The sequence below is a fragment of the Oncorhynchus keta genome, chromosome 1 (assembly GCF_023373465.1).
Source record: "Oncorhynchus keta strain PuntledgeMale-10-30-2019 chromosome 1, Oket_V2, whole genome shotgun sequence".
Classification (NCBI taxonomy): domain Eukaryota; kingdom Metazoa; phylum Chordata; class Actinopteri; order Salmoniformes; family Salmonidae; genus Oncorhynchus; species Oncorhynchus keta.
In genome coordinates this window covers 49,068,665-49,094,838 of record NC_068421.1, presented here as the reverse complement: position 1 = coordinate 49,094,838, position 26,174 = coordinate 49,068,665, and the positions used below count along the sequence as shown (strand labels likewise).

The 26,174-nt window shown below is 41.4% G+C and overlaps 1 protein-coding gene across 2 annotated transcripts in view; it reads right to left on the bottom strand.

Annotated features, from left to right (window-relative positions):
- LOC118384519 (PEX5-related protein-like) overlaps positions 1-26,174 on the bottom strand; it is a 160,265-nt gene that overhangs the window by 69,514 nt on the left and 64,577 nt on the right. The window contains exon 2 of one of the 2 annotated variants that reach the window (XM_052526575.1): positions 19,345-19,449. In XM_052526575.1, coding sequence (XP_052382535.1) covers positions 19,345-19,449 — 105 coding nt within the window. Of the gene's footprint in view, positions 1-7,019; positions 7,151-19,344; positions 19,450-26,174 lie in introns of those variants that run through there. The other variant, XM_052526577.1, reaches the window with a different exon arrangement.

Genomic DNA, 26,174 nt, shown 5'->3' with positions numbered 1-26,174 from the left:
CTTGGCCTCTAAACCTTCAAGCTGCATACTGGACCCTATTCCAACTCATCTAGTGAAAGAGCTGCTTCCTGTGCTTGGCCCTCCTATGTTGAATATAATAAACGGCTCCCTATCCACCGGATGTGTACCAAACTCACTAAAAGTGGCAGTAATAAAGCCTCTCTTGAAAAAGCCAAACCGTGACCCAGAAAATAAAATAAAACTATCAGCCTATATCGAATTTCCCATTCCTCTCAACAGTTTTTGAAAAAGCTGTTGCACAGCGACTCACTGCCTTCCTGAAGGCAAACAATGTATACAAAGTGCTTCAGTCTGGTTTTAGACCTCATCATAGCACTGAGACTGCACTCGTGAAGGTGGTAAATTACCTTTTAATGCTGTCACACCAAGGCTCTGCATTTGTCCTCGTGCTCCTAGACCTTAGTGCTGCTTTTGATACCATCAATCACCACATTCTTATGGAGAGATTGGAAACCCAAATTGGTCTACACGGACAAGTTCTAGCCTGGTTTAGATATTATCTGTCGGAAAGATATCAGTTTGTCTCTGTGAATGGTTTGTCCTCTGACAAATCAACTGTAAATTTCGGTGTTCCTCAATGTTCCGTTTTAGGACCACTATTGTTTTCACTATATATTTTACCTCTTGGTGATGTCATTCAGGAACATAATTTTAACTTTCACTGCTATGGGGACAATACACAGCTGTACATTTTGATGAAATATGGTGAAGCCCCATAATTGCCCTCTCTGGAAGCCTATGTTTCAGACTTAGGGAAGTGGATGGCAAAACAGAGATGCTAGTTCTAGGTCCCAAGAAATGTAATCTTGATGGTTGTAAAGTCATCTCAAATAAAACTGTGAAGAACCTCGGCGTTACTCTGGACCCTGATCTCTAGGATAGCTTTTTTCCATCTTCGTAACATTGCAAAAATATTCAACTTTCTGTCCAAAGATGATGCAGAAAAATGTATCCATGCTTTTGTCACTTCTAGATTAGATTACTGCAATGCTCTACTTTCCCGGCTACCCGGATGAAACACTAAATGAACTTCAGTTAGTGCTAAACACGGCTGCTAGAATCTTGACTAGAACCAAAGAATCTGATCATATTACTCCGTTGCTAGCCTCTCTACACTGGCTTCCTGTTAAGACTAGGGCTGATTTCAAGGTTTTACTGCTAACCTACAAAGCATTTCATGGGCTTGCTGCTACCTATATTTCCGATTTGGTCCTGCCGTACATACCTACATGTCCACTACGGTCACAAGACGCAGGCCTCCTTACTGTCCCTAGAATTTCTAAGCTGGAGGCAGGGCTTTCTCCGATAGAGATCCATTTTTAATGAAAGGTCTGCCTATCCATGTGAGAGACACAGACTCTGTCTCGACCTTTAAGTCTTTATTAAAGACTCACCTCTTCATTAGGTCCTATGATTGAGTGTAGTCTGGCCCAGGGGTGTAAAGTGAACGGAAAGGCACTGGAGCGACGAACCACCCTTGCTGTCTCCGCCTGGCCGATTCCCCTATTACGGGGGCTGAGTCACTGGCTTACTGGTGCTCTTCCATGCCGTCCATTGGCGGGGTGGTCACTTTTGAGTTGAGTCAATGACGTGATCTTCCTGTCCGGGTTGGTGCTCCCCTCGGGTTCGTGCCGTGGGGGAGATCTTCGTGGGCTATACTCGGCCATGGGTCAGGGTAATAGATTGGTGGTTGATGATATCCCTCTAGTGGTGTGGGGGCTGTGCTTTGGAAAAGTGGGTGAGGTTATATCCTGCCTGGTTGGCCCTGCCTGGGGGTATCATACAGGGCCACAGTGTTTCCCGACCCCTCTTGTCTCAGCCTCCAATATTTATGCTGCAATAGTTTCTGTCAGGGGGCTAGGGTCAGTCTGTTATATCTGGAGTATTTCTCTTGTCTCATCCGGTGTCCTGTTTGAATTTAAGCATACTCCCTTTAATTCTCTCTTTTTCTCTCTTTCTCTCCTTTCTCTCTCTTTTTCTCCCTCCATCTCTCTCTCTCTCTCTCTCCTTCTCTCGGAGGACCTGAGCCCTAGGACCATGCCCCAGGACTACCTGGCCAGATGACTCCTTGCTGTCCCCAGTCTAGCTGGTCATGCTGCTGCTCCAGTTTCAACTGTTCTGCCTGCGGCTATGGAACCCTGACCTGTTCACTGGACGTGCTATCTTGGCCAACATCTTGGCCATGTTCTGTTATAATCTCCACCCGGCACAGCCAGAAGAGGACAGGCCAACCCTAGTTCCTCAGTCTAGTTTTTTCCCTAGGTTCTGTCCTTTCTTTCTAGTTTTTCCTAGCCACCGTGCTTCTACATCTGCATTGCTTGCTGTTTGGGGTTTTAGGCTGGGTTTCTGTCCAGCACTTTGACATTGGCTGATGTAAAAAAAAAGGGCTTTATAAATACATTTGATTGATTATAATTGTGCAGTCCTCTACTGTAGTAGTGAGTGAGTTACTTTTGTGCCTTTTTTAATATCAAGCAAAACTTCTGAAGTCGAGAACAAAATTCTTAGTATTGCAAACAAAAATATTGAAAACAAAAGATGAACATAAAATATTGCAAGGAAATGATTTTGAAATGCGAGAACAAATTGATTGTAAATGGATGTCTAAAGATTTTTCATTGAAAAAAAATTATAACACGATTAAGTAAAATGCCTCCCTCATTCCTGCAATTTTCCCTATCTTTGATTCTTACACTGGCCTTTGCTTTTGCTGCCTTTTTCTATTTTTTCCCAAAGTTTTGGCACATTGATTCCAGCAACATAGCACCATACATCCCACTGCTGGGTCCGTCCTGGTCAGTCCCTGGATGGGAGACCAGATGCAGTTGGATGTGTTGAAAAATAAATGTGAAAAAAAAGTCACATGGGGATTTTTTATTTTTACATGAGGGAAACATTTACGTGAAACTTCACACATGTCCAAAAACCACATCTGACTTGTGAAGATTAAATACATATATTAAATACATACAGTGCCTTTGGAAAGTAGTCAGACCCCTTGACTTTTTCCACATTTTGTTACGTTGCAGCCTTATTCTAAAATGGATTAAATAAAAACAATTCCTCAGCAATCTACACAAAACACCCCATAATGATGAATTGAAAATGTTTTTTAATAATGTTTGCTAATTTATTCGAAATAAAAAAATGCAATACCTTATTTACATAAGTATTCAGAACCTTTGCTATAAGACACAAAATTGAGCTCAGGTAAATCCTGTTTCCCTTGATCATCCTTCTATAACTTGATTGGAGTCCACCTGTGGAAAATTCAATTGATTGGACATGATTTGGAAAGGCACATTAGCAGCGTAGCCTAGTGGTTAGAGCGTTGGACTAGTAACCGGAAGGTTGCGAGTTCAAACCCCCGAGCTGACAAGGTACAAATCTGTCGTTCTGCCCCTGAACAGGCAGTTAACCCACTGTTCCCAGGCCGTCATTGAAAATAAGAATGTGTTCTTAACTGACTTGCCTGGTTAAATAAAGGTAAAAAAAAAAAATGTTTCTCTATAAGGTCCAACAGTTGACAGTGGATGTCAGAGCAAAAACCAAGCCATGAGGTCGAAGGAATTGTCCTTTGAGCTCCGTGACAGGATTGTGTCGAGGCACAGATCTGTGGAAGGGTACCAAAAAATGTCTGCAGGATTTAAGGTCCCCAAGAACACAATGGCCTCCGTCATTCTTATATTGGAAGAAGTTTGGAACCACCAAGACTCTTCCTAGAGCTGGCCACTCGGCCAAACTAAGCAATCGGGGGAGGAGGGCCTTGGTCAGAAAGGTGACCAAGAACTGGATGGTCACTCTGACAAAGCTCTAGAGTTCCTCTGTGGATATGGGAGAACCTTCTAGCAGCACTCCACCAATCAGGCCTTTATGGTAGAGAGGCCAGACAGAAGCCACTCCTCAGTAAAAGGCACATGACAGCCCGGTTGGAGTTTGCCAAAAGGCACCTAAAGACTCTGACCATGAGGAACAAGATTCTCTGGTCTGATGAAACCAAGATTTAACTGTCTGGCCTTTATGTCAGGCATCACATCTGGAGGAAAGATGACACCATCCCTATGGTGAAGCATGGTGGTGGCAGCATCATGCTGTGGGGTGTTTTTCGGGGGCAGGGACTAGGACACTAGTCAGGATCAAGGCAAAGATGAACAGAGCAAAGTACAGAGATCCTTGATGAAAACATGCTCCAGAGCGCTCAGGAGATCAGACTGGGTTGAAGGTTCACGTTCCAATAGGACAACGATACAAAGCACACAGCCAAGACATTGCAGGAGTGGCTTGGGACAAGTCCTGAATGTCCTTTAGTGGTCTAGCCAGAGCCATGACTTGAACCTATTCAAACATCTCTGGAGAGTCCTGGAAATATCCCATATAACACATTACTGAGTACCACCCTCCATATTTTCAAGCATAGTGGTGGCTGCATCATGTTATGGATGTGCTTGTAATCATTAAGGACTGGGGAGTTTTTACTGGATAAAAAATAAACAGAATGAGCTAAGCACATGCAAAATCCTAGACAAAAACCTGGTTCAGTCTGCTTTCCACCAGAGACTGGGAGATGAATTCAACTTTCAGCAGGACAATCACCTAAAACACAAGGCCAAATCCACACTGGCATTGCTTACCAAGAAGACGGTTAATGTTCAGGCCGAGTTACACTTTTGACTTATCTGCTTGAAAATCTATGGCAAGACTTTAAAATGGTTTTCTACTAATGATCAACAACCAATCTGACAGATATGAAATCATTTTGAAGATAATAATGGTTAAACATTGAACAATCCAGGTGTGCAAAGCTCTTAGACACTTACCCAAAAAGACTAATTGCTGCCAAGGTTGATTCTAACATGTGTTGACTCCGGGGTGTGAATACTTATTTAAATTAGATACTGTATTTCTTTTTCAATAAATTTGAGGACGTAAAAAAATATATCTTTTCATTTTGTCATTATGGGATATTGTGTGAAGATAGGTGAGAAAATAAATAAATTTGATCCATTTTGAATTCAGGCTCTAACACAAACAGAATGTGGAATAATTCAAGGGGTATGAATAATTTATGAAGGAACTGTATATGGGACTATCCAAATAGTGTGACCAGTGTCTGTTTTTAGGGCTCTCATTCCTTCTGAATGAGGCTATTATCAAAAGATGCGTTTGCAAAGCGGAAGTGCTGTTTTGCACAAACGATTTGCACAAAAGTGCATCTGTGCAAAAAGATACTGTAGGTGGATAATTTAATAATTTAGGGTGAATGGGTGCTACATCAGGCCTTGCAAGAGCTATGTTACAGTATTGTTGTCACAACTGCTTCCGCTTGAGCGCCAGGCTGCCCATCATTACGCACACCTGTCACCATCATTACGCGCATCAGCGCTTCATTGAATTCACCTGGACTCCTTCACTTTGTTGATTGCCTCCTCTATATCTGTCTGTTCCTCAGTTTGATCCCTGCGTCAGCATTAATGTCGTTATGTTTCCCCTGGCCAGATGCTGTCGGTGTTTTGTTTCATGCCCGTTATTTATTAAATGTTCTCTCCCTGTACTTGCTTCTCGTCTTCCAGGGTCTGTCCTCTGTTGGGAAATAATCAGTATTGGTTGGTAACATAGGTAAGATGTTTTATATGCATCATATGTTTGTAAGTTACTTCTCATCAAGAATGTTATTTTTGTATAATACTGTGGCAGGGTTGCAGTATCTGTTCTATGTCAAGACAAAGTTGTTTGGGCTGGAGAGAGGGGAGAGGTCAAGCGTGTATCTCTTGGCTCCACAATGTCTGTGAGCCAGTCAGTGTGTCTCTGTGATCTTGTCAAGATAGGATGGATTTGATATGGAGGATTGGTTTATGGTTCTGGGTTTGAGTAAGGAGACAAAGCTGAACGATTCATTATGCCTATGCTGTCTGACTATGTGTGTTTTTTGCTATTAAAGGATCTCAGCTGCAATGTGTAATTCTCAGAGAATTCATTGATAGACACGGAATTAATCTGAGAGTCACAGGGTTGTGATAGAGGTCATATAATTAAAGATGGACTTTGATAACTAACTCTGACTTGTGTTGTGGTTTGCTCTCATGATTTGGTAAATAGAGGAAATTTCCATGACACCTCACAGTGTTGGCGAATGCTAGTCACCCTGAAGTAATCACACATACTGTAATTTTTTCTCTGAAATGTCAAACATTTCATCCCTATTGGTATTGTACATTTGATCATATTTTGTTCCGTGGTCATCAAAGAGTGAAGGGAGAGTACATGCTATTAACTGGATTATGAAAACTGTATCCTCTCAGTCTCTTAACATTAAATTCATGACCAGCAGCAGTAGCACCCTCGCTGATTTTCAATTGCATACCATTGTCATTATTGTTGGTCCATACATACAGTATCTGACTTTATGCTGCACACTGCACAGTGTATTTGCAAGTGCTGCTAGCCTTCACCTGACTTTATGAGTGACATCTACAGGGTGGTCCTAGGGTGTCCATGATGGAAGCTATGAATCACAGATGAACACATCTTTCTCATTCATAGCTTCTATCATGGAGACCATGGGACCAACCTGTAGTTGTCACTCACACAGTCAAGTGAAGTCTAGTAGCACATGTAAATACACTATGCAGTGTGCACACAATGAATAAAGCCCTTTAAGACCCGAGATATAGTTAGGCCAATGCCGACGAGAGTGATGCATTACAGAGAGACAGTTGTGAAACTCCACGATGTCCACGTGACAATCGCCCATAAAGATAGCCGTTCTTGAATGCCGCCATCTATTTAGCATAAAATAAGACAAATTGCGGTGCCAGGATGCAGACCTAAATCTTGTCTGTAAACAACCATGCATCGTGAGGTGGATCATCACTTACTGTTGTTCTGTTCAGATATCTGTTCTGTAACCTGATTTAAGATGTGAATCTATGTGAGAAATCAATGTATGCGCCTTGGTGTTGAATGTACTATACATGTGCCCAGGGAAACAGTAACCTTACCTTGGTCCAGGGTCAGCTCTGTCTCTCTTGACCTCTTGGTTGGCCAGTCCAAACAGATTATTGATTTGATGATGACGAAAATAAATACATCCAAAAACTACTAACAGGCCAAAGTAAAGAATCAAAACCAAACTAAAGGCTTCATGGACACCAAACAAACCAGCAGCCTCATCGCTCTCCAAGCTGGCACTCTGACTGAAGATCACCTTAATTGGCAGCACCTGTCTCTTTGTCAACCAGGCTCAGCGTTTGGACAAGGTTGCTGCTGCCCCCTGGGGGAAATCGAGTGTGGAAGTGGGAGTGAGCTGAAGCATGCTGCCTTAACTACCTAACCTATTCCCTACACTAAAGTAAGTAGCCAAGTGTGTCATAAAGACAGTAAAACTTGACATCACTAAGAGCCCTATTTAATTAAAGCTGGTAACTAACTTTCCGGGATATGTATGAAGTGATTGATTCAAGAACGTTCTTTCTTACGTATCCCGGACAACCTGGTGAGGCCTTTTAATTAGGATTGAATGGGGGCCCCATACTGAACGTCATGAAGATTTAGCAAGCAAAAAGATCAAGGTCATGGATCTTCAATGATGCTGGTCCGTTATTGATAGAAGACCTTGTGCTATTTGAGTTAATAAAACATAAAACGAGGGGTCTTCAAAGCACTTACTGTAATTGCCAAAGGGCTAACTCTAAATAGTGATCTTGGCTAACCCTGTTTTTATTGCATGATAGAGACCACCATATCTTCCCTGCTAATCATCCTTTGGCCAATGGGGACAGGCAATCCACCCAATTATCTGTGGTTTACAGAATCTCAGGAAACTACCAGGTAAAGAGGAAAGGCCAATTATAGTTAAGGTCCTGGCTCCAACTGAAACACGAGGGGTTTGCCCACACTCGTCCTCCCAAGCCTCTCTCTTTGCATTGAGGTGGATGCTACCATTTTTTCAGCACATAGATTTGCACCTTTTTGCTTGCTATCCTGTGCATTACACATTGCTACTTTGTTAACAAGTGCTCAAGGGGAAAACTCCCGCTAATTGCATCACCTGGGCATGAATCCAAGAGCTCTCTTAGATGTTGTTGTCAAGGGAACCCTGAACCGGTTAAACCCATGGGAGTATTGAGTGTGTGTGTGTGTGTGGGGGGGCTTACTGCTTACTCATTTTCAGCAGGTTTTATGTTGATGTCCTAGGGACAGATGCATCCCCCACATCCACTCCCATACCCTGTGAACTTTGAAGATATGTTTGTTTATTATGATTTATGTTATAGTACACAGTGATGAAAGTTAATTATATGAATACAGCATAATTGGGCAACACTTGACTTGACACCTAGCGTCAGAACACGTTATGATACGGTCATAACCATGTCATAGTATGTCATAACAGCTGACATAACGTGTCATAATATGGTCATAACACTGTCATGACCCATATATTTACACCTGTTGTGACATATATACTGAACAAAAACATGCAACAATTTCAAAGATTTACAGTTCATATAAGGAAATCAGTCAATTGAATGCCCTAATCTATGGATTTCACATGACTGGTCTGGGGTCCAGCCATAGATGGACCTTGGAGGGCATTGGGGAGCCAGACCCAGCCAATCAGAATGAGTTTTCCCCCACAAAAGGGCTTTATTCCAAACAGGAATACCCCTCAGTATGACAGTGTTGACCATATTATAACAAGTTATGTCAGCTGTTATGACATATTATGACATGGTTATGACCGTTTTATGACACTGGGTGTCAAGTAAATTGTTACCCATACTTGTTACTATATATATTTTTAAATACAGCACGGTAAGCCATTTTACACTTTGCCTAATGTCTAGCATTAGACAGTTGGCTCTTCATGAGTGTATTGAATGATATGTTGCCTTGTGCAATCTTCTATCATATAAAATAAAAAATATGGGCGAGATTGTAAATGCTAGTGAGAGTGTATGCATGTGATAGTGAACGTGTGTGCATGTGATAGTTTTTCCAAGATGGCGTAGCAGTGCAGATGTGGTTTGTCATCCTCTCGTTTAATTTAGGTATTTTTCGTCTTTTTTTGTATATATTTAATTTTATTTTCAATCTCTTTTCTATTTTTAAATTAAATATACCTTCAGGTAACCCGTTTCACCCAATGTGACACAGATCCACTATTTTCTTTAGACCTTATAGCCAAAACCATCTGGCCAGGACCCTTTGTTGACACGACGATAGTTATCATTGTATTAGTTTACAGTGGAGCCCCTAGTCTCACTCTACATGCCTCAGATTCCCCCCCATGGTGGGGTGCGGGTACAGTGGAAGTAAGCCCAGGCACTGTGTGACCTCACCCATTATAACCAGCACGTCCAGAGATGCAACCTCTCTTACACAGTGCCTGGGCTTACTTCCACTGTATCCGCACCCCACCATACCCCTGTCTGCACATTATGCCCTGAATCTGTTCTACCATGCCCAGAAATCTGCTCCTTTTATTCTCGGTCCCCAACACACTAGACGACCAGTTTTGATAGCCTTTAGCCATATCCTCATCCTACTCCTCCTTTGTTCCTCGGGTGATGTGGAGGTTAACCCAGGCCCTGCGTGTTCTCAGGCACTCTCATTTGTTGAATTCTGTAATCAAAAAAGCCTTGGTTTCATGCATGTTAACATCAGAAGCCTCCTCCCTAAGTGTGTTTTACTCACTGCTTCAGCACACTCTGCCAACCCTGATGTCCTTGCCATGTCTGAATCCTGGCTTAGGAAGGCCACCAAAAATTCTGAGATTTCCATACCAAACTACAACATTTTCCATCAAGATAGAACTGCCAAAGGGGGAGGAGTTGCAATCTACTGCAGAGATAGCCTGCAAAGTTCTGTCATACTTTCCAGGTCTATGCCCAAACAGTTTGAACCTCTAATTTATTTAATTAATCTCTCCAGAATAAGTCTCTCACTTTTGCCACCTGTAATAGACCCCCCTCAGCACCCAGTTGTGCCCTGGACACCATATGTGAATGGATTGCCCCTCATCTATCGTCAGAGTAAACATGGGCACCCTCATTGATATTATCCTGAACAACTTGCCCTCCAAATACACCTCTGCTGTTTTCAATCAGGATCTCAGCGATCACTGCCGCATTGCCTGCATCCGCTATGGGTCCGCGGTCAAACGACCACCCCTCATTACTGTTAAATGCTCCCTAAAACACTTCTGCGAGCAGGCCTCTCTAATCGAACCTGGCCCGGGTATCCTGGAAGGATATTTACCTCATCCCGTCAGACGAGGATGCCTGTTCATTCTTAAGTAATTTCCTCACCATCTTAAATAAGCATGCCACTTTAAAAAAAAATGTAGAACTCAGAACAAATATAGCCCTTGGTTCACTCCAGACCTGACTGCCCTTGACCAGCACAAAAACATCCTGTGGCGGACTGCAATAGCATTGAATAGTCCCTGAGATATGCAACTGGTCAGGGAAGTCAGGAACCAAACAGAGATTTGCATCCTGTAGCAATAACTCCAAAACGTTTTGGGACACTGTAAAGTCCATGAAGAACAAGATGAACAAGTCCATGAAGAACAAGACCTCCTCCCAGCTGCCCACTGCACTGAGGCTAGGTAACACGGTCACCACCGATAAATCCATGATAATCGAAGATTTCAACAAGCATTTCTCTGCTTTCCACCTAGCTACCCCAACCTCGGTCAACAGCTCCGACTGTTTTCTCTGTATATATCAATGATGTCGCTCTTGCTGCGGGTGATTCTCTGATCCACCTCTATGCAGACGACACCATTCTGTATACATCTGGCCCTTCTTTGGACAGTGTGTTAACTAACCTCCAAACAAGCTTCAATGCCATACAACACTCCTTCCGTGGCCACCAACTGCTCTTAAACGCTCGTAAAACCAAATGCATGCTCTTCAACCATTCGATGCCCGCACCTGCCCGACTAACATCACTACCCTGGACGGTTCTGACCTAGAATATGTGGACTACATATACAAATACCTAGGTGTCTGGCTAGACTGTAAACTCTCCTTCCAGACTCATATTAAACATCTCCAATCCAAAATCAAATCCAGAATCGGCTTCCTATTTCACAACAAAGCCTCCAGACCTGACTGCCCTCACGCCGACTCACGCTGTCAAACTTACCCTAGTAAAACGGACTATTTTACAGATTCTCGACTTCGGCGATGTCATCTACAAAATAGCTTCCAACACTCTACTCAGCAAACTGGATGCAGTCCCTTATACCACCCACCACTGCGACCTGTATGCTCTAGTCGGCTCGCCCTCGCTACATATTCATCGCCAGACCCACTGGCTCCAGGTCATCTACAGTATAAGTCTATGCTATGTAAAGCTCTGCTTTAGCTCAGCTCACTGGTCACGATAACAACACCCACCCATAGCACGCGCTCCAACAGGTATATCTAACTGGTCATCCCCAAAGCCAACACCTGCTTTGGCCGCATTTCTATCCAGTTCTCTGCTGCCATAGACTGGAACAAATTGCAAAAAAAAAAAAAATCGCTGAAACTGGAGACATTTATCCCTCACTAGCTTTAAGCATGAGCTGGCAGAGCAGCTCACAGATCATTGCACATGTACAGACATGGCAGGTGTTACGGCATTTTCATGACAGCATTTATAGCAGTATTCAAGTGTGACATTTTGTAACTTACAAAATCATATGTTTTTATACCTTGCTCCATTGTTACTATACCTGTACAGTTGTACTGCAGGTATGCTTCAGACTTATTATTGAGGAGTACATTTACAGTACATGCACTAATAATTCAATATTAAACAGATTTTTATTATAGGCAGTGTATGACATTAGTCATGTAAACACCTTACTCTACTTATCTTAATCGAAGTACAGTCATAATCTAAGTAAGCATACGACAATTAAAACACCTGGTTTCTGAGCAATCTTTTAAATTATTAGGACATGTAAATACCTTAATCGGAGTTCCAGCTGTGTATTTGATCTGCGCATGTGATAGCACCAGCCGAGCGACCCTTGCTCTTTTAGCACTCTTTAGAGTTCAGAACAACTGAAAGTATGTAATTTTTCACATGCAAACTTTACAGTACCTTCACAAAGTATTCAAAACGCATTTTGTTGTGTTAAAATCAAATCATATTTATTTGTCACATACACATGATAAGCAGATTATATTGCGGGTGTAGCGAAATGCTTGTGCTTCTAGCTCCGACAGTGCAGTAATATCTAACAAATTGCACAACATATACCAAACACACACAAATCTAAGTAGGAATGAATTAAGACTATATACATATGGACGAGCGATGTCAGAGCTGAACGGACTAAGATACAGTAGAATAGTATAGAAAAACAGTATATACATATGAGATGAGTAATGCAAGATATGTAAGCATTATTAAGTGAATGAAATTACGTAGAATAGTATAGAAAACATTATCTACACATCAAATTGTATTAGTCTCATGCGCCGAATACAACAGCTGTAGACCTTACAGTGAAATGCTTATACAACAGCTGAAGACCTAACAGTGAAGTGATTACATACGATCCCCTAACCAACACCATAGTGTCCTCAAAGCTCATCAATAAGCTAAGGACCCTGGGACTAAACACCTCCCTCTGCAACTGGATCCTGGACTTCCTGATGGGCCGCCTCCAGGTGGTAAGGGTAGGTAACAGCACATCCGCCACACTGATCTTCAACACAGGGGCCCCTCAGTGATGTGTGCTCAGTCCCCTCCTGCAGTCCCTGTTCACTCATGACTACACGGCCAGGCACGACTCCAACACCATCATTAAGTTTGCCGATGACACAACAGTGGTAGGCCTGATCACCGACAATAACGAGACAGCCTATAGGGAGGAGGTCAGAGACCTGGCCGTGCGGTGCCAGGACAACAACCTCACCCGCAACGTGATCAAGACAAAGGAGATGATTGTGGACAACAGGAAAAGGTGGACCGAGCACGCCCCCATTCTTATCAATGGGGCTGTAGTGGAGCAGGTTGAGAGCTTGAAGTTCCTTGGTGTCCACATCACCATCAAACTATCATGGTCCAAGCACAACAAGACAGTCGTGAAGAGGGCACTACAAAATCTATTCCCCCTCGGGAGACTGAAAAGATTTGTGATGGGTCCTCAGATCCTCAAAGTTATACAGCTGCGCCATCGAGAGCATCCTGGTTGCATCACTGCCTGGTATGGCAACTGCTTGACCTCCGACCGCAAGGCACTACAGAGAGTAGTGCGTACGGCCCAGTACATCACTGGGGCCAAGATTCCTGCCATCCAGGACCCCTATACCAGGCGGTGTCAGAGAAGGCCCTAAAAATTGTCAAAGACTCCAGCCACCTTCGTCATAGACTGTCCTCACTGCTACCGCACGGCAAGTGGTACCGGAGTGCCAGGTCTAGGTCCAAAAGGCTTCTCAACAGCTTCTACCCCTAAGCCATAAAATTCCTGAACAGCTAACCATGTCGGCTACTCAGACTATTTGCATTGCCCCCCTTTTACGCTGCTGCCACTCTCTGTTTATTATCTATGCATTGGCACTTTAACTCTACCTACATGTACATATTACCTCAATTACATTAACTAACCGGTGCCCCCGCACATTGACTCTATACCGGTACACCCTGTATATAGCCTCACTATAATTATTTTACTGCTGCTCTTTAATTATTTGTTACTTTTCTTTCTTATTTTTTACTCAACACATATTTTTCTTAAAACTGCATTGTTGGTTAAGGGCTTCTAAATAAGCATTTCACTGCTAGGTTACACCTGTTGTATTCTGCGCATGTGGCATTTTATTCAGCACCGATTCCAGGTCCTCTAATGAGATGGGTCGCCCCAGATCCACAGATTGCTTCTCATCCAATACGGGCAAATCAAGGTTATAAAAAAAAAGGCTTGCATTCGTCTGGCTCAAACTGGATATACGATTTATATAACTCCTGGAAAAAATAGTGAAATGTTGCATTAATTTCCTGTGGATCAGAAAGTACGCTTTTAGATGGGGATTGAATAGATTCTATAGTCGTACAAGATTCACTTTTTTCCATTTTAAGGCTAGAAGCCTGCTTGGTTTGCTCCCATTAAAATAATAGTTCTGCCTCACTCTATGCATGATAAAATGCCTCACTCTATGCATGATTTCACCTTTATTTAACCAGGTAGGCCAGTTGAGAACAAGTTCTCATTTACAACTGCGATCTGGTCAAGATAAAATAAAGCTGTGCGACAAAAACATCAACACAGAGTTACACATAAACAAATGTACTGTCAATAACAAAATAGAAAAAAATCTATGTAGCGAGTGTGCAAATAGCATTAACACTGGAGTGATAGAAGATGATGTACAAGTAGAGATACTGGGGTGCAAAAGAGCAAAAAGATAACTAACAATATGGGGATGAGGTAGTTGGGTGTGCTATTTACAGATTGGCTCTGTACAGGTACAGTGATCGGTAAGCTGCTTTGACAGCTGATGCTTAAAGTTAGAGAGGGAGATATAAGTCTCCAGCTTCAGTGATTTTTGCTATTCGTTCCAGTTATTGGCAGCAGAGAACTGTAAGGAAAGGCGGCCAAAGGAGGTGTTGGCTTTGGGGATGACCAGTGAAATATACCTGCTGGAGCGCGAGCTACGAGTGGGTGTTGCTATGGTGAGCAGTGGGCTGAGATAAGGTGGGTCTTTACCTAGCAAAGACTTATAGATGACCTGGCTCCAGTGGGTTTGGCGACGAATATGAAGTGAGGGCCAACCAACGAGAGCATACATGTCACAGTGGTGGGTAGTATATGGGGCATTGGTGACAAAACTGATGGCACTGTGATAGCCTTCATCCAGTTTGCTGAGTAGAGTGTTGGAGGCCATTTTGTAAATGACATCGCCAAAGTCAAGGATCGGTAGGATAGTCAGTTTTACGAGGGTATGTTTGGCAGCATGAGTGAAGGAGGCTTTGTTGAGAAATAGGAAGCCAATTCTAGATTTTATTTTTGATTGGAGATGCTTAATGTGAGTCTGGAAGGAGAGTTTACAGTCTATCCAGACACCTAGGTATTTGTAGTGCCACAGGATGTTTTTGTGCTGGTCAAAGGCAGTCAAGTCTGGGGTGAACAAAGGGCTATATCTGTTCTTAGTTCTACATTTTTTTAATGGGGCATGCTTATTTAAGATGGTGAGGAAAGCACCGGACCCATAGCGGATGCAGGCAATGAGGCAGTGATCGCTGAGATCCTGGTTGAAGACAGCAGAGGTGTATTTGGAGGGCAAGTCGGTCAGGATGATATCTAAGAGGGTGCCCATGGTTACAGATTTAGGGTTGTACCTGGTAGGTTCTTTGATCATTTGTGTGAGATTGAGGGCATCTAGCTTAGATTGTAGGATGGCTGGGGTGTTAAGCAAATCCCAGTTTAGGTCACCTAGTATGAAGATAGATGAGGGCCAATTAATTCACATGATGAACTCAGTGCTCAGTGCTCTAAGTAATTCAGTTCCAGTTTAACCACCCTAAAATCATTGCTGGCATTATTTGAGTAATTCTTTTTCAGGTTTCAGGTTTCTCCAATAGTCTTTGATTCCTGGCTTTATTGAGGTGAGACACGAAAATATGATGTAAAGTCTCTGATAAACCCTCTAGTAGCCATCCATGTAAACCTTGAGTTCTCTACAGTCATTGTTTTTTGCAAAGAATTCAACTATTTCGGCTTGAAATACAACCACAAACAATTTGTTTTGAATAAGGGTTGTATTAAAATGGCAACATTTTGTTTTATTCATCTTAATAAAGCTCACATCCACTTGGGTAACCAGGGGATTATAATCTGAAAGAGTCACAGGCAATATTTGTAGTGGCGCGAGACACATAATTTATAGTACGCTTGGCATTCTCTCAACCAGCTTCATGAGGTAGTCACCTGGAAAGCATTTCAAGTAACAGGTGTGCCTTCTTAAAAGTTCATTTGTGGAATTTATTTCATTCTTAATGCATTTGAGCCAATCAGTTGTGTTGTGACAAGGTAGGACAAGAACAGTTTAAATAAACAAAGAGAAATGACAGTCCATCATTACTTTAAGAAATGAAGGTCAGTCAATATGGAAAATGTCAAGAACTTTGAAGGTTTCTTCAAGTGATGGATATGGCTCTCATGAGGACCACTACAGAAAAGGAAGACCAAGAGTTACCCCTGCTCTAGAGGATATGTTCGTTAGAGTTACCAGCCTCAGAAATTGCAGCCCAAATGAATGCTTCACAGAGTGACAGACACATCTCAACATCAACTACTCAGAAGAGACTGTGTGAATCAGGCCTTCATGGTCGAATTGCTGCTAAGAAATCACTACTAAAGGACACCAATAAGAAGAAGAGACATACTTGGGCCAAGAAACACGAGCAATGGACATTAGACCGGTGGAAATTTGTCCTTTGGTCTGGCATCCATAAGTCTAAATATTCCTGTTACATTGCACAACTTTCAATGTTATGTCATAATTACGTAAAATTCGGGCAAATTAGTTTGCAACGAGCCAGGCGGTCCAAACTGTTGCATGTACCCTGACTCTGCGTCCAATGAATGCAAGAGAAGTGACACAATTTCACCTGGTTGTTATTGCCTGCTAACCTGGATTTCTTTTAGCTAAATATGCAGGTTTAAAAATATATACTTCTGTGTATTGATTTTAAGAAAGGCATTGATGATGTTAATGGTTCATGTTAATGGTTCATCCCCCGTTGGGCGAAGTGGGCTGTCTTTGTTAGGAAGAAATAGTCTTCACACTGTTCACAACAAGCCAGGCGGCCCAAACTGCTGCATATACCCTGCATATACCCTGACTCTGTTGCAAGAGAAGTGACACATTTTCCCTAGTTAAAAGAAATTCATGTTAGCAGGCAATATTAACTAAATATGCAGGTTTAAAAATATGTACTTGTGTATTGATTTTAAGAAAGGCATTGATGTTTATGGTTGGAGCAGCAACAGTCCTTTTTGTGCGAATGCTAGATAAACTTGTAATATCATCAACCATGTGTAGTTAACTAGTGATTATGATTGATTGATTGTTTAATGCTAGCTGGCAACTTACCTTGGCTTCTTACTGCATTCGCGTAACAGGCAGACTCCTCGTGGAGTGCAATGTAAAGCAGGTGGTTAGAGCATTGGACTAGTTAAGGTTGCAAGATTGAATCCCAGGGCTGACAATGTAAAAATCTGTTGTTCTACCACTGAACAAGGCAGTTAACCCACCGTTCCTAGGCCGTCCTAGGCCGTCATTGAAAATAAGAATGTGTTCTTTTAACTGACTTGCCTAATTAAATAAAGGTGTAGAAAAAAAAGTGTCGGTGTCCAAAAATACCGATTTCCGATTGTTTTGAAAACTTGAAATCGGCCCTAATTAATCGACCATTCCGATTAATCGGTCGACCTCTTCAATGGGCCTCAGGATCTCGTCACGGTATTTTTGTGTAATCAAATTGCCATCGATAAAATACAATTGTGTTTATTGTCCATAGCTTATGCTTGCCCATGCCATAACCCCACCGCCATCATGGGGCACTCTGTTCATCAGGTGGATGGATTTTCTTGTCAAAGGATAAATATTCATTAACAGGGATGTAAACAAATGTATAGACAAAATTTGAAACAAATATTTTTTGGGTGCACATGGAACATTTCTGAAATCTTTTATTTCAGTTCATGAAATATGGGACCAACACTTTATTTACATGCATATTTTTGTTCAATGTACTTTCAAATGAACTAATTCACCTTTTGCCCCTTTCATATTGATTAAGAGATGCATATTGTTGTCATTTTGAGTGATGTGGTATGTGTTGTCATGTTGCAAAATGTGTGTGACAACATGTCTTAATGACACATTATTAATACATTCGTTGAGCAGTCGAGTCTTGCCATTTACTTCTCAGACTTGTGATTGTTCATTTAATGCACCTGTCTGTTTTTTTTATTTTGTAGCTGATCTATATCTAGATATGCACCAAGTCCCCATCTGATTATGGAATTAGTCAGCAAGAATGTTCAGCTTTATTTAAGTCTGGAAGTAAAAAATTACAGTTGTTTTAAACAAATGTACGGAAAGGAAATTTAAGTCAAAAAGAAAAGGACCGGAGAGAGGCCTTGTCTAACAAAAGACAGTCAGCAAACACTGCATTTTCCAGCTGAATTATTAGATAATACTAGATTTTATTACAAATAAGCACACAATAAACATTTTGTTATGCAGCACTATAGAGTGCATTGGGGATTGGTTGCGATTAAACATTTAAAAAAATATAAAAAGCCTATATAAAAATACATCTTCATTCAACAAACACATCATGGCATTTTATGCAACAACTTAGAATGTCAAAGGCTACAGAGCACATTTTTAAACTTATACATCAGCACAACACTATACTGTAACCACAGCACAGAAACACGCACATGCACACACACAAACATACACACACCAAGCACATTTATATCAAACACAGAAAACGGGGGCCCATACCATCCACATATTGCTTCAAAGCAAAGCAACACTGAAAAGCACATTGAAAATCAACTAAATCTACAAGAAGAGAGATGTTGCATTATGGAAATGCATGCATATTAGCAAAGTTTAGCTGCTTATGAGGTGTAAAAATGTGCATTGGGGGTGTGCGTTTTCCTAAACTGCCTTGGAAATGTGTTATACTTTTTCCTGATAAAGGACCTAATTGCTTATTCTGCTGAGACTGATTGGGAAGGCTCATTTGGTAATGTGTAGTAATTGTATCCCTGAGAAAAGTGGGGGAAATTCTACAATCAAAATAAATACAAATAGCAGTGTATTTGAATTTCCAATTACAGTTTTTTTTAAACGATAAGTGACAGCTAAGGCACTCTCACTCACGATTCTTACAAACATTGCGTGTGGCTACGATAAGGTTTTGCTGCTGCAAACAAATATTAAATTAAAGGCTCAAGTTACATAAGATATAACTAAAATAAATCAATGAAATGTCATTCAGACAAAATGTAATTCCTTGCTACAGCTAAAATACTGACTGGTTTTTAGTTGGTGATGCAGAACGAACTGTGGCATGCATTTTATACCCTATAGAGCAGCTGAAAAATGAAATAAAATCAATGTTGCTTTTTGCTGTCGTGAGGTTAATAATATAGGATCGAGTTAGGCTCAAGAGTGGAGAGTAGATATAGGATGCCCAAAGCCTTGCCATTGATTTTATCACCACCAAAAATAAGAGGAAACTTCAGGGAGGGATGGGGAAGGGGGGGGGGGGAGTTGCGATGGTTCTGCCCACCTTGGTTGTCACCGTCAGGAGGGGTTTCCCTTCGGAAGACGCCTTACTTGGTATCTCCTTCAGGACCATGGCAACAGTCTTATCTGCACCCCTAGAGTCTCTTCCCTATAACGGGTGAAATCAACAATGACTCGTGTCAGGACAATTCGTTCAGTCAATGTTTTTGCCCTCTAGGGCATCTTACCAACTTTACTTTATGATGATGGAATTATATGATAGGCTATGGTGAGCTAGGAAAAAACAGCAACATCGATTGAAAACATATCCACAATGCTATGACAATGGCTATGGAGGAGTCACTCACTATACACAGATGAGCATGGTCTCTTGTTATCTTTAGGAGTTTGATCTGATATAGCTCGTATCTTTAATGATGATTAGGTATACAACACAGATATCATCAGGAATGTGCTAGTTAGTCTCTCATTGCTTAGAACTCATGTCTATTGGACGACCGCCAAGGGAGCATGGCCATACTGTAAAGTTGCAATCACTTTTCAGTGTGACCTCTCCCATCCCACACCTATGCACACCCCCCAGACTTAGGTTAAATGTATATCCCATGGGAAAGCACTGTGATAATAAATGTACTCTAAGCCATCAAAATAAATAGCAGATATATATATTTTTTGCATTCATGTATTTCACACACTGTATGTACAGGGAAATGACCAAGTATTTATAAATTCAGTATGCAGAAGCCCTATACACTCAAACATGTCCAAACAGGTTTCCAAAGTAGGAAACAAAATTATTCTTGCGAGAATCGAAGTCTATTCAACAAAACAATGTCTACCATAGGAAACAGACACAAATTTAGCTGAATATCAATTACAAAATGTCATGCTGTGTAGTGAGACTGTTGTTTTTGACATAGTGGAAACTCTGTTACCTAATTTGATTGTCTAGGGCCCTTTGTACTTTCACTATAACCTGTATTAGAGAATAAGAATTTTCCTCAATTGACCCGGTGCTCCCAGTAAGCTTTATTCAAATATCATGGCACAATTTGTGCGCATTGCCTCAAAGTACCATCCCCAAAGAGAACCGTACAGCCACCTGCATCCACCAACACTAATTGAACCCAACTAATTGAACCCAACTAATTGAACCCGACACACCTACTCATTCAAGAGTTTTTCTTTATTTTTTTTTTTTTACAATTTTCTACATTGTAGAAGAATAGTGAATGAAAAAACACATATGGAATCATGTATTAGCCACAAAAGTGTCAAACAAATCAAAAGGTATTCTCATGTTGTTTTTAGATTCTTCAAAGTAGCCACCCTTTGCCTTGATGACAGCTTTGCACACTCTTGGCATTCTCGCAACCAGCATCATGAGGTAGTCACCTGGAATGTCTTTCATTAACAGGTGTGCCTTGTTAAAAGTTAATTTGTGGAATTTCTTTCCTTCCCAATGTGTTTGAGCCAATCAGTTGTGTTGTGACAAGGTAGGGCTGGTATACAGAAGACAGCCCTATTTGGTAAAATACCAAGTGCATATTGTGGCAAGATCAGCTCAAATAAGCAAAGAGAAATGACCATCCATTATTACTTGAAGACATGAAGGTCAGACAAGTAAAATTTTAAGAGCTTTGAAAGTTTCTTCAAGTGCAGTCGCAAAAACCATGACGCACTATGATGAAACTGGTGCTCTCAAGAGGACCGCCACAGGAATGGAAGATCCAGAGTTACCTCTGCTGCAGAGGATAAGTTCATTAGAGTTAACTGCACTTCAGATTGCAACCCAAATAAATGCTTCAAAAAGTTAAAGTAACAGACACATCTCAACATCAACTGTTCAGAGGAGACTGTGTGAATCAGGCCTTCATGGTCGAATTGCTGCAAAAAAAAAACACTACTTAAGAACACCAATAATAAGAAGAGACTTGCTTGGACCAAGAAACACGAGCAATGGACATTAGACCGGTGGAAATCTGTCCTTTGTTGAGACGCAGAGTAGGTGAACGGATGATCTCCGCATGTCTGTTTCCCACACTCCATGAAGCATGGAGGAGGAAGTTTGATGGTGTGGGGGTGTTTTGCTGGTGACACTATAAGTGATTTATTTAGAATTCAAGTATTCTGCATCGATACGCTATCCCATCTAGTTTGAGCTTCGTGGGACTATCATTTGTTTTTCAACAGGACAATGACCCAACACACCTGTGTAAGGGATATTTGACCAAGAAGGAGAGTGATGGAGTTTTTGTATTTATTTTACTAGGCAAGTCAGTTAAGAACAAATTCTTATTAACAATGACGGCCTAGGAATAGTGGGTTAACAGCCTTGTTCAGGGGCACAACGACAGATTTTTACCTTGTCAGCTCAGGGATTCGATCTAGCAACCTTTCGGTTACTGGCCCAACGCTCTAACCACTATGGTTTGGGATGAGTTGGACCGCAAAGTGAAGGAAAAGCAGCCAACAAGTGCTCAGCATATGTGGTTTAATTATTATTTTTTTTGTACCTTTATTTTACTAGGCAAGTCAGTTAAGAACAAATTCTTATTTTCAATGACGGCCTAGGAACAGTGGGTTAACTGCCTGATCAGGGGCAGAACGACAGATTTGTACCTTGTCAGCTCGGGGATTCGAACTTGCAACCTTTCGGTTACTAGTCCAACGCTCTAACCACTAGTCTACTCCTTCAAGACTGTTGGAAAAGCATTCCAGGTGAAGCTGGTTGAGAGAATTCCAAGAGTGTGCAAAGCTGTCATCAATGCAACAGGTGGCTACTTTGCATAAACTAAAATGTGAAATATATTTTGATTTGCTTAAAACTTTCTTGCTTAATACATGATTCATATGTGATATTTAATAGTTTTGATGTCTTCACAATTATTCTACAATGTAGAAAATAGCAACAAAAAATAAACTTCAGTGAGTAGGTGTGTCCAAACTTTTTACTGGTAATGTATATTCTTTGGCTAAATATGTATTTCCACTAATCTTTTGAGTGGTTGATGATATATCAAGAAAAATGGCAGCAGGCAAAGGAGAGTGAGTTATAATAGTTCTATGTTGCAAAATATGTCCAATGAACTGTGGATTGTGTAGGAGGTATTGTGTCTTCAACAGTTTGGGGTCACATCAAATTGATCAGAAATACAATGTAGACATTGTTAATGTTGTAAATGACTATTGTAGCTGGAAACGGCAGATTTTTAATGGAATATCTACATAGGCGTAAGAGGCCCATTATCAGCAACCATCATTCCTCTGTTCCAATGGCACGTTGTGTTAGCTAATCCAAGTTATCATTTTAAAAGCTAACCCTTTTGCAATTATGTTAGCACAGCTGAAAACTGTTGTTCTGATTAAAGGAGTAATAAAACTGGCCTTCTTTAGACTAGTTGAGTATCTGGAGCATCAGCATTTGTGGGTTCGATTAAAGGCTCAAAACAACCAGAAACAAAGAACTTTCTTCTGAAACTCGTCAGTCTATTCTTGTTCTGAGAAATTAAGGCTATTCCATGTGAGAAATTGCCAATAAACTGAATCTTGCACAACACTGTGTCCTACTCCCTTCACAGAACAGCACAAACTGTCTCTAACCAGAATAGAAAGAGGAGTGGGAGGCCCCGGTGCACAACTGAGCAAGAGGACAAGTACATTAGAGTGTCATTAGACAAGTACATTAGAGTGTAATATAGTTAGTTTCTACAAAACTGTGAGTGTTCTTTATGGCTTCTTTTATCATGCAGTGTTCACGTGCTAGTCGGAACTAGGAAACTGAAATGTCCGACTTGCCAGATGGTTGTAGTTACACACATGCTGCCAATTAGCAAGTCGGAAATCCGACTAACACGTGAGAATGGCATCACTATATACCGATAAAAAATGTGCAATTAACACAAGCAATTAAGCTAAGTAAATAAACGTTGCTGTTAGTTTCTGGGCCGAGTAAATACATTTACAATCCCTTGGTCACCAGACCAAATTCATTCTTCCAAACGAATAGATTTTGGAAAATCTAACCTACATCAGATTTATGTCATAAGGTGAATGCACCAATTTGTAAGTCGCTCTGGATAAGAGCGTCTGCTAAATGACTTAAATGTAAATGTAAATGTTATACCAAAAAGTATGCATAGATAAGGTTTGTGAATGTGAGCCTTGATTTTATAGTGAGAGAAGTGAATGACTTAATTTCATTGATCTAAGTTCATGAAAATTATGAAAAAGGAAATTAGGTAGTTCCACTGGGAATACTTACAAAAGTTCTTTGCAGATCAGTTTTGTTTGTCATTATTGTACTGGACAAAAAATGTAAGGCAACATGCAACAATTTCAACTATTTTACTGCTTTACATATAAGGAAATTAGTCCATCGAAATATGTTAATTCAGCCCTAATTGATGGCTTTCACATGACTGGGAATACAGATATACATCTGTTGGTCACAGAAACCTTTAAAAAAAACGATAGGTGTGTGGATCAGAAAACCAGTCAGTATCTGATGTGACCACCATTTGCTTCATGCAGCGCGACACATCTCCTTTGCATGGAGTTGATCAGGATGTTGATTGTCGCTTGTTATACCACTTCTCTTCAATGTCTGTGCAAAGTTGCTGAATATTGGCGGGAACTAGAACACGCTGTCGTACACGTTGATTCAGAGCATCCCAAACATGCTCAATGGGTGACATGTCTGGCGAGTATGCGGGACATGGAAGAACTGGTACATTTTCAGCTTCCAGGAATTGTATATAGATCCTTGCGACATGGGGCCGTGCATTATCATGCTGAAACATGAAGTGATGGCGGCGAATTAATGACATGGCAATGGGCCTCAGGATCTCGTCACGGTAGCTCTGTGTATTCAAATTGCCAGCAATAAAATGCAACCGTGTTCATTGTCCCTAGCTTATTCCTGCCCATACTTGAACCCCACACCACCATGGGGCACTCTGTTCATAACAGCAAACCGCTTGCCCACACAACGCCATACACGCAGTTTGTTAGGCTGGCTGAATGTATTGCCAAATTCTCTAAAATGATGTTGAAGGCGGCTTATGGTAGAGAAATTAACATTCAATTCTCTGGCAACAGCTCTGGATGACTTTTCTGCAGTCAGCATGCCAATTGCACGATCGCTCAAAACTTGATAAATCTGTGGTATTGTGTTGTGTGGTAAAACTACGCATTTTAGAGTGGCCTTTTATTGTACGGGGTACAAGGTGCACCTGTGTAATGATCATGCTGTTTAATCAGCTTCTTGATATGCCACACCTTTCAGGTGGATGGATTATCTTGGCAAAGGAGAAATGCTAATTTGTGCACAAAATTTGAGAGAAATAAGCTTTTTGTGTGCATGGAAAATGTATGGGATCTTTTATTTCAGCTCATGAGACATGGGATGAACACATTACATGTTGCGTTAATATTTTTGCTCAATGTATATAATTTTTTTTAAAAAGTACATTTACAGCTTGTGGAAAATTCTTATTTACAGGATTCCATCAAGGGAATAACAATTCAATCAAAATAAATAAGCGCTTGTTCTTTCATCAACCATGAAGCTGGTTCATCAAACATCAGCATATATTTCAGATAAAGACATCATTCTTGCATTACGTTCTCTGCTAAAAGGGTCCGCATTCACAACATAACAACAACAACTTTCTCTATTCCCTAATTTACTCTGGGCATTATGGACCTATAGCCACATGTCTGGCCACTTCGCATACTGTCCCTGTTACGTAACATCAGTGTTGCTAATGCCACTGTTTGATGCATCTCCAGACTTGCTCCTGGCGGCCCCTCGACTCAACCTGTCGGATTCACGCCAAGACTTCAAAAAGAAGACAGGTGGAAATGGCTAGGACTCTCAGCAGACCAAAAATTACCCGGGTCCGAGATGAACACATATCCACACTTCTAGGAGGAAAATATCCTGTCCTTTGCGTCTGTTGGAGCACTGTGACTCAGTTTAGTTAAGGAGGGAGAGCGGGAAGGCATGAGCCGGAACCCTGGTCCTGAGCGTAGTTAAGGCGAGGTTAATGAATCTTTTATGGCGTAGAATCCTATGGAGCCGAGACAAATGCAGAAGGGAACGTCCCCGCTTCGCTGCAAAGTTCAGCTGCCAAGTGGGGACCTGATCCGGCCCCCAGAGTCCCTCCAAATGGGAACCGTCGCAACTGGGTATCTCAGCCGTGGGCTCAGTTGACACACTTCTTCACACACACATGCATTTGCACACTCACACACAGCATCAATGCCACACACTCTTGTGTCTGTCCACCCCTTAGGGGAGTCCTCTGATGTTTGAGCTGTCCCAGTAGAACTCCGCTGTCCCTGCAGACCACCAGCTCTGCTGTGGGTTAGCCTATTATAGCATAGGGAACACTCAGGGTACTCAATCCCATAACCAGCTTTCTTTGTGTGGTGTTCACAGCACTAATATGCAAGCGGAGCTCGGCTAGTAGCTTTTTGTTTCGCGTGCCAGACTCATAGCCCCTCTTCCTTGCCATTAACGCTACCATGGGTTCATCTCTAACATCAGGCCATATTTGGCATGAAAATACTCATGAGGTGGATTTATGATGACATGGCTACATGGTTTACTGAACCGAAATCTCAGCTGCAATAGAGCATTCGTGTATTGCAATGCGGGGCATTCTGTATTTGATTACATGCTAAATTATCTCAATTTAATTGCAACTACTGGCATGTGTACAGCATTATGCCCCAAATACTGAGTAACAGTATGCAAGGGTTTTTGCTCATTTTGAAATAATTTCCTCCTAAGCTCGAGTGCACTTCAGGCTTCTGAACTAATTAGAGTTGCTGGAGTCATATAGAATAGGCTGTTTTAATCATCTC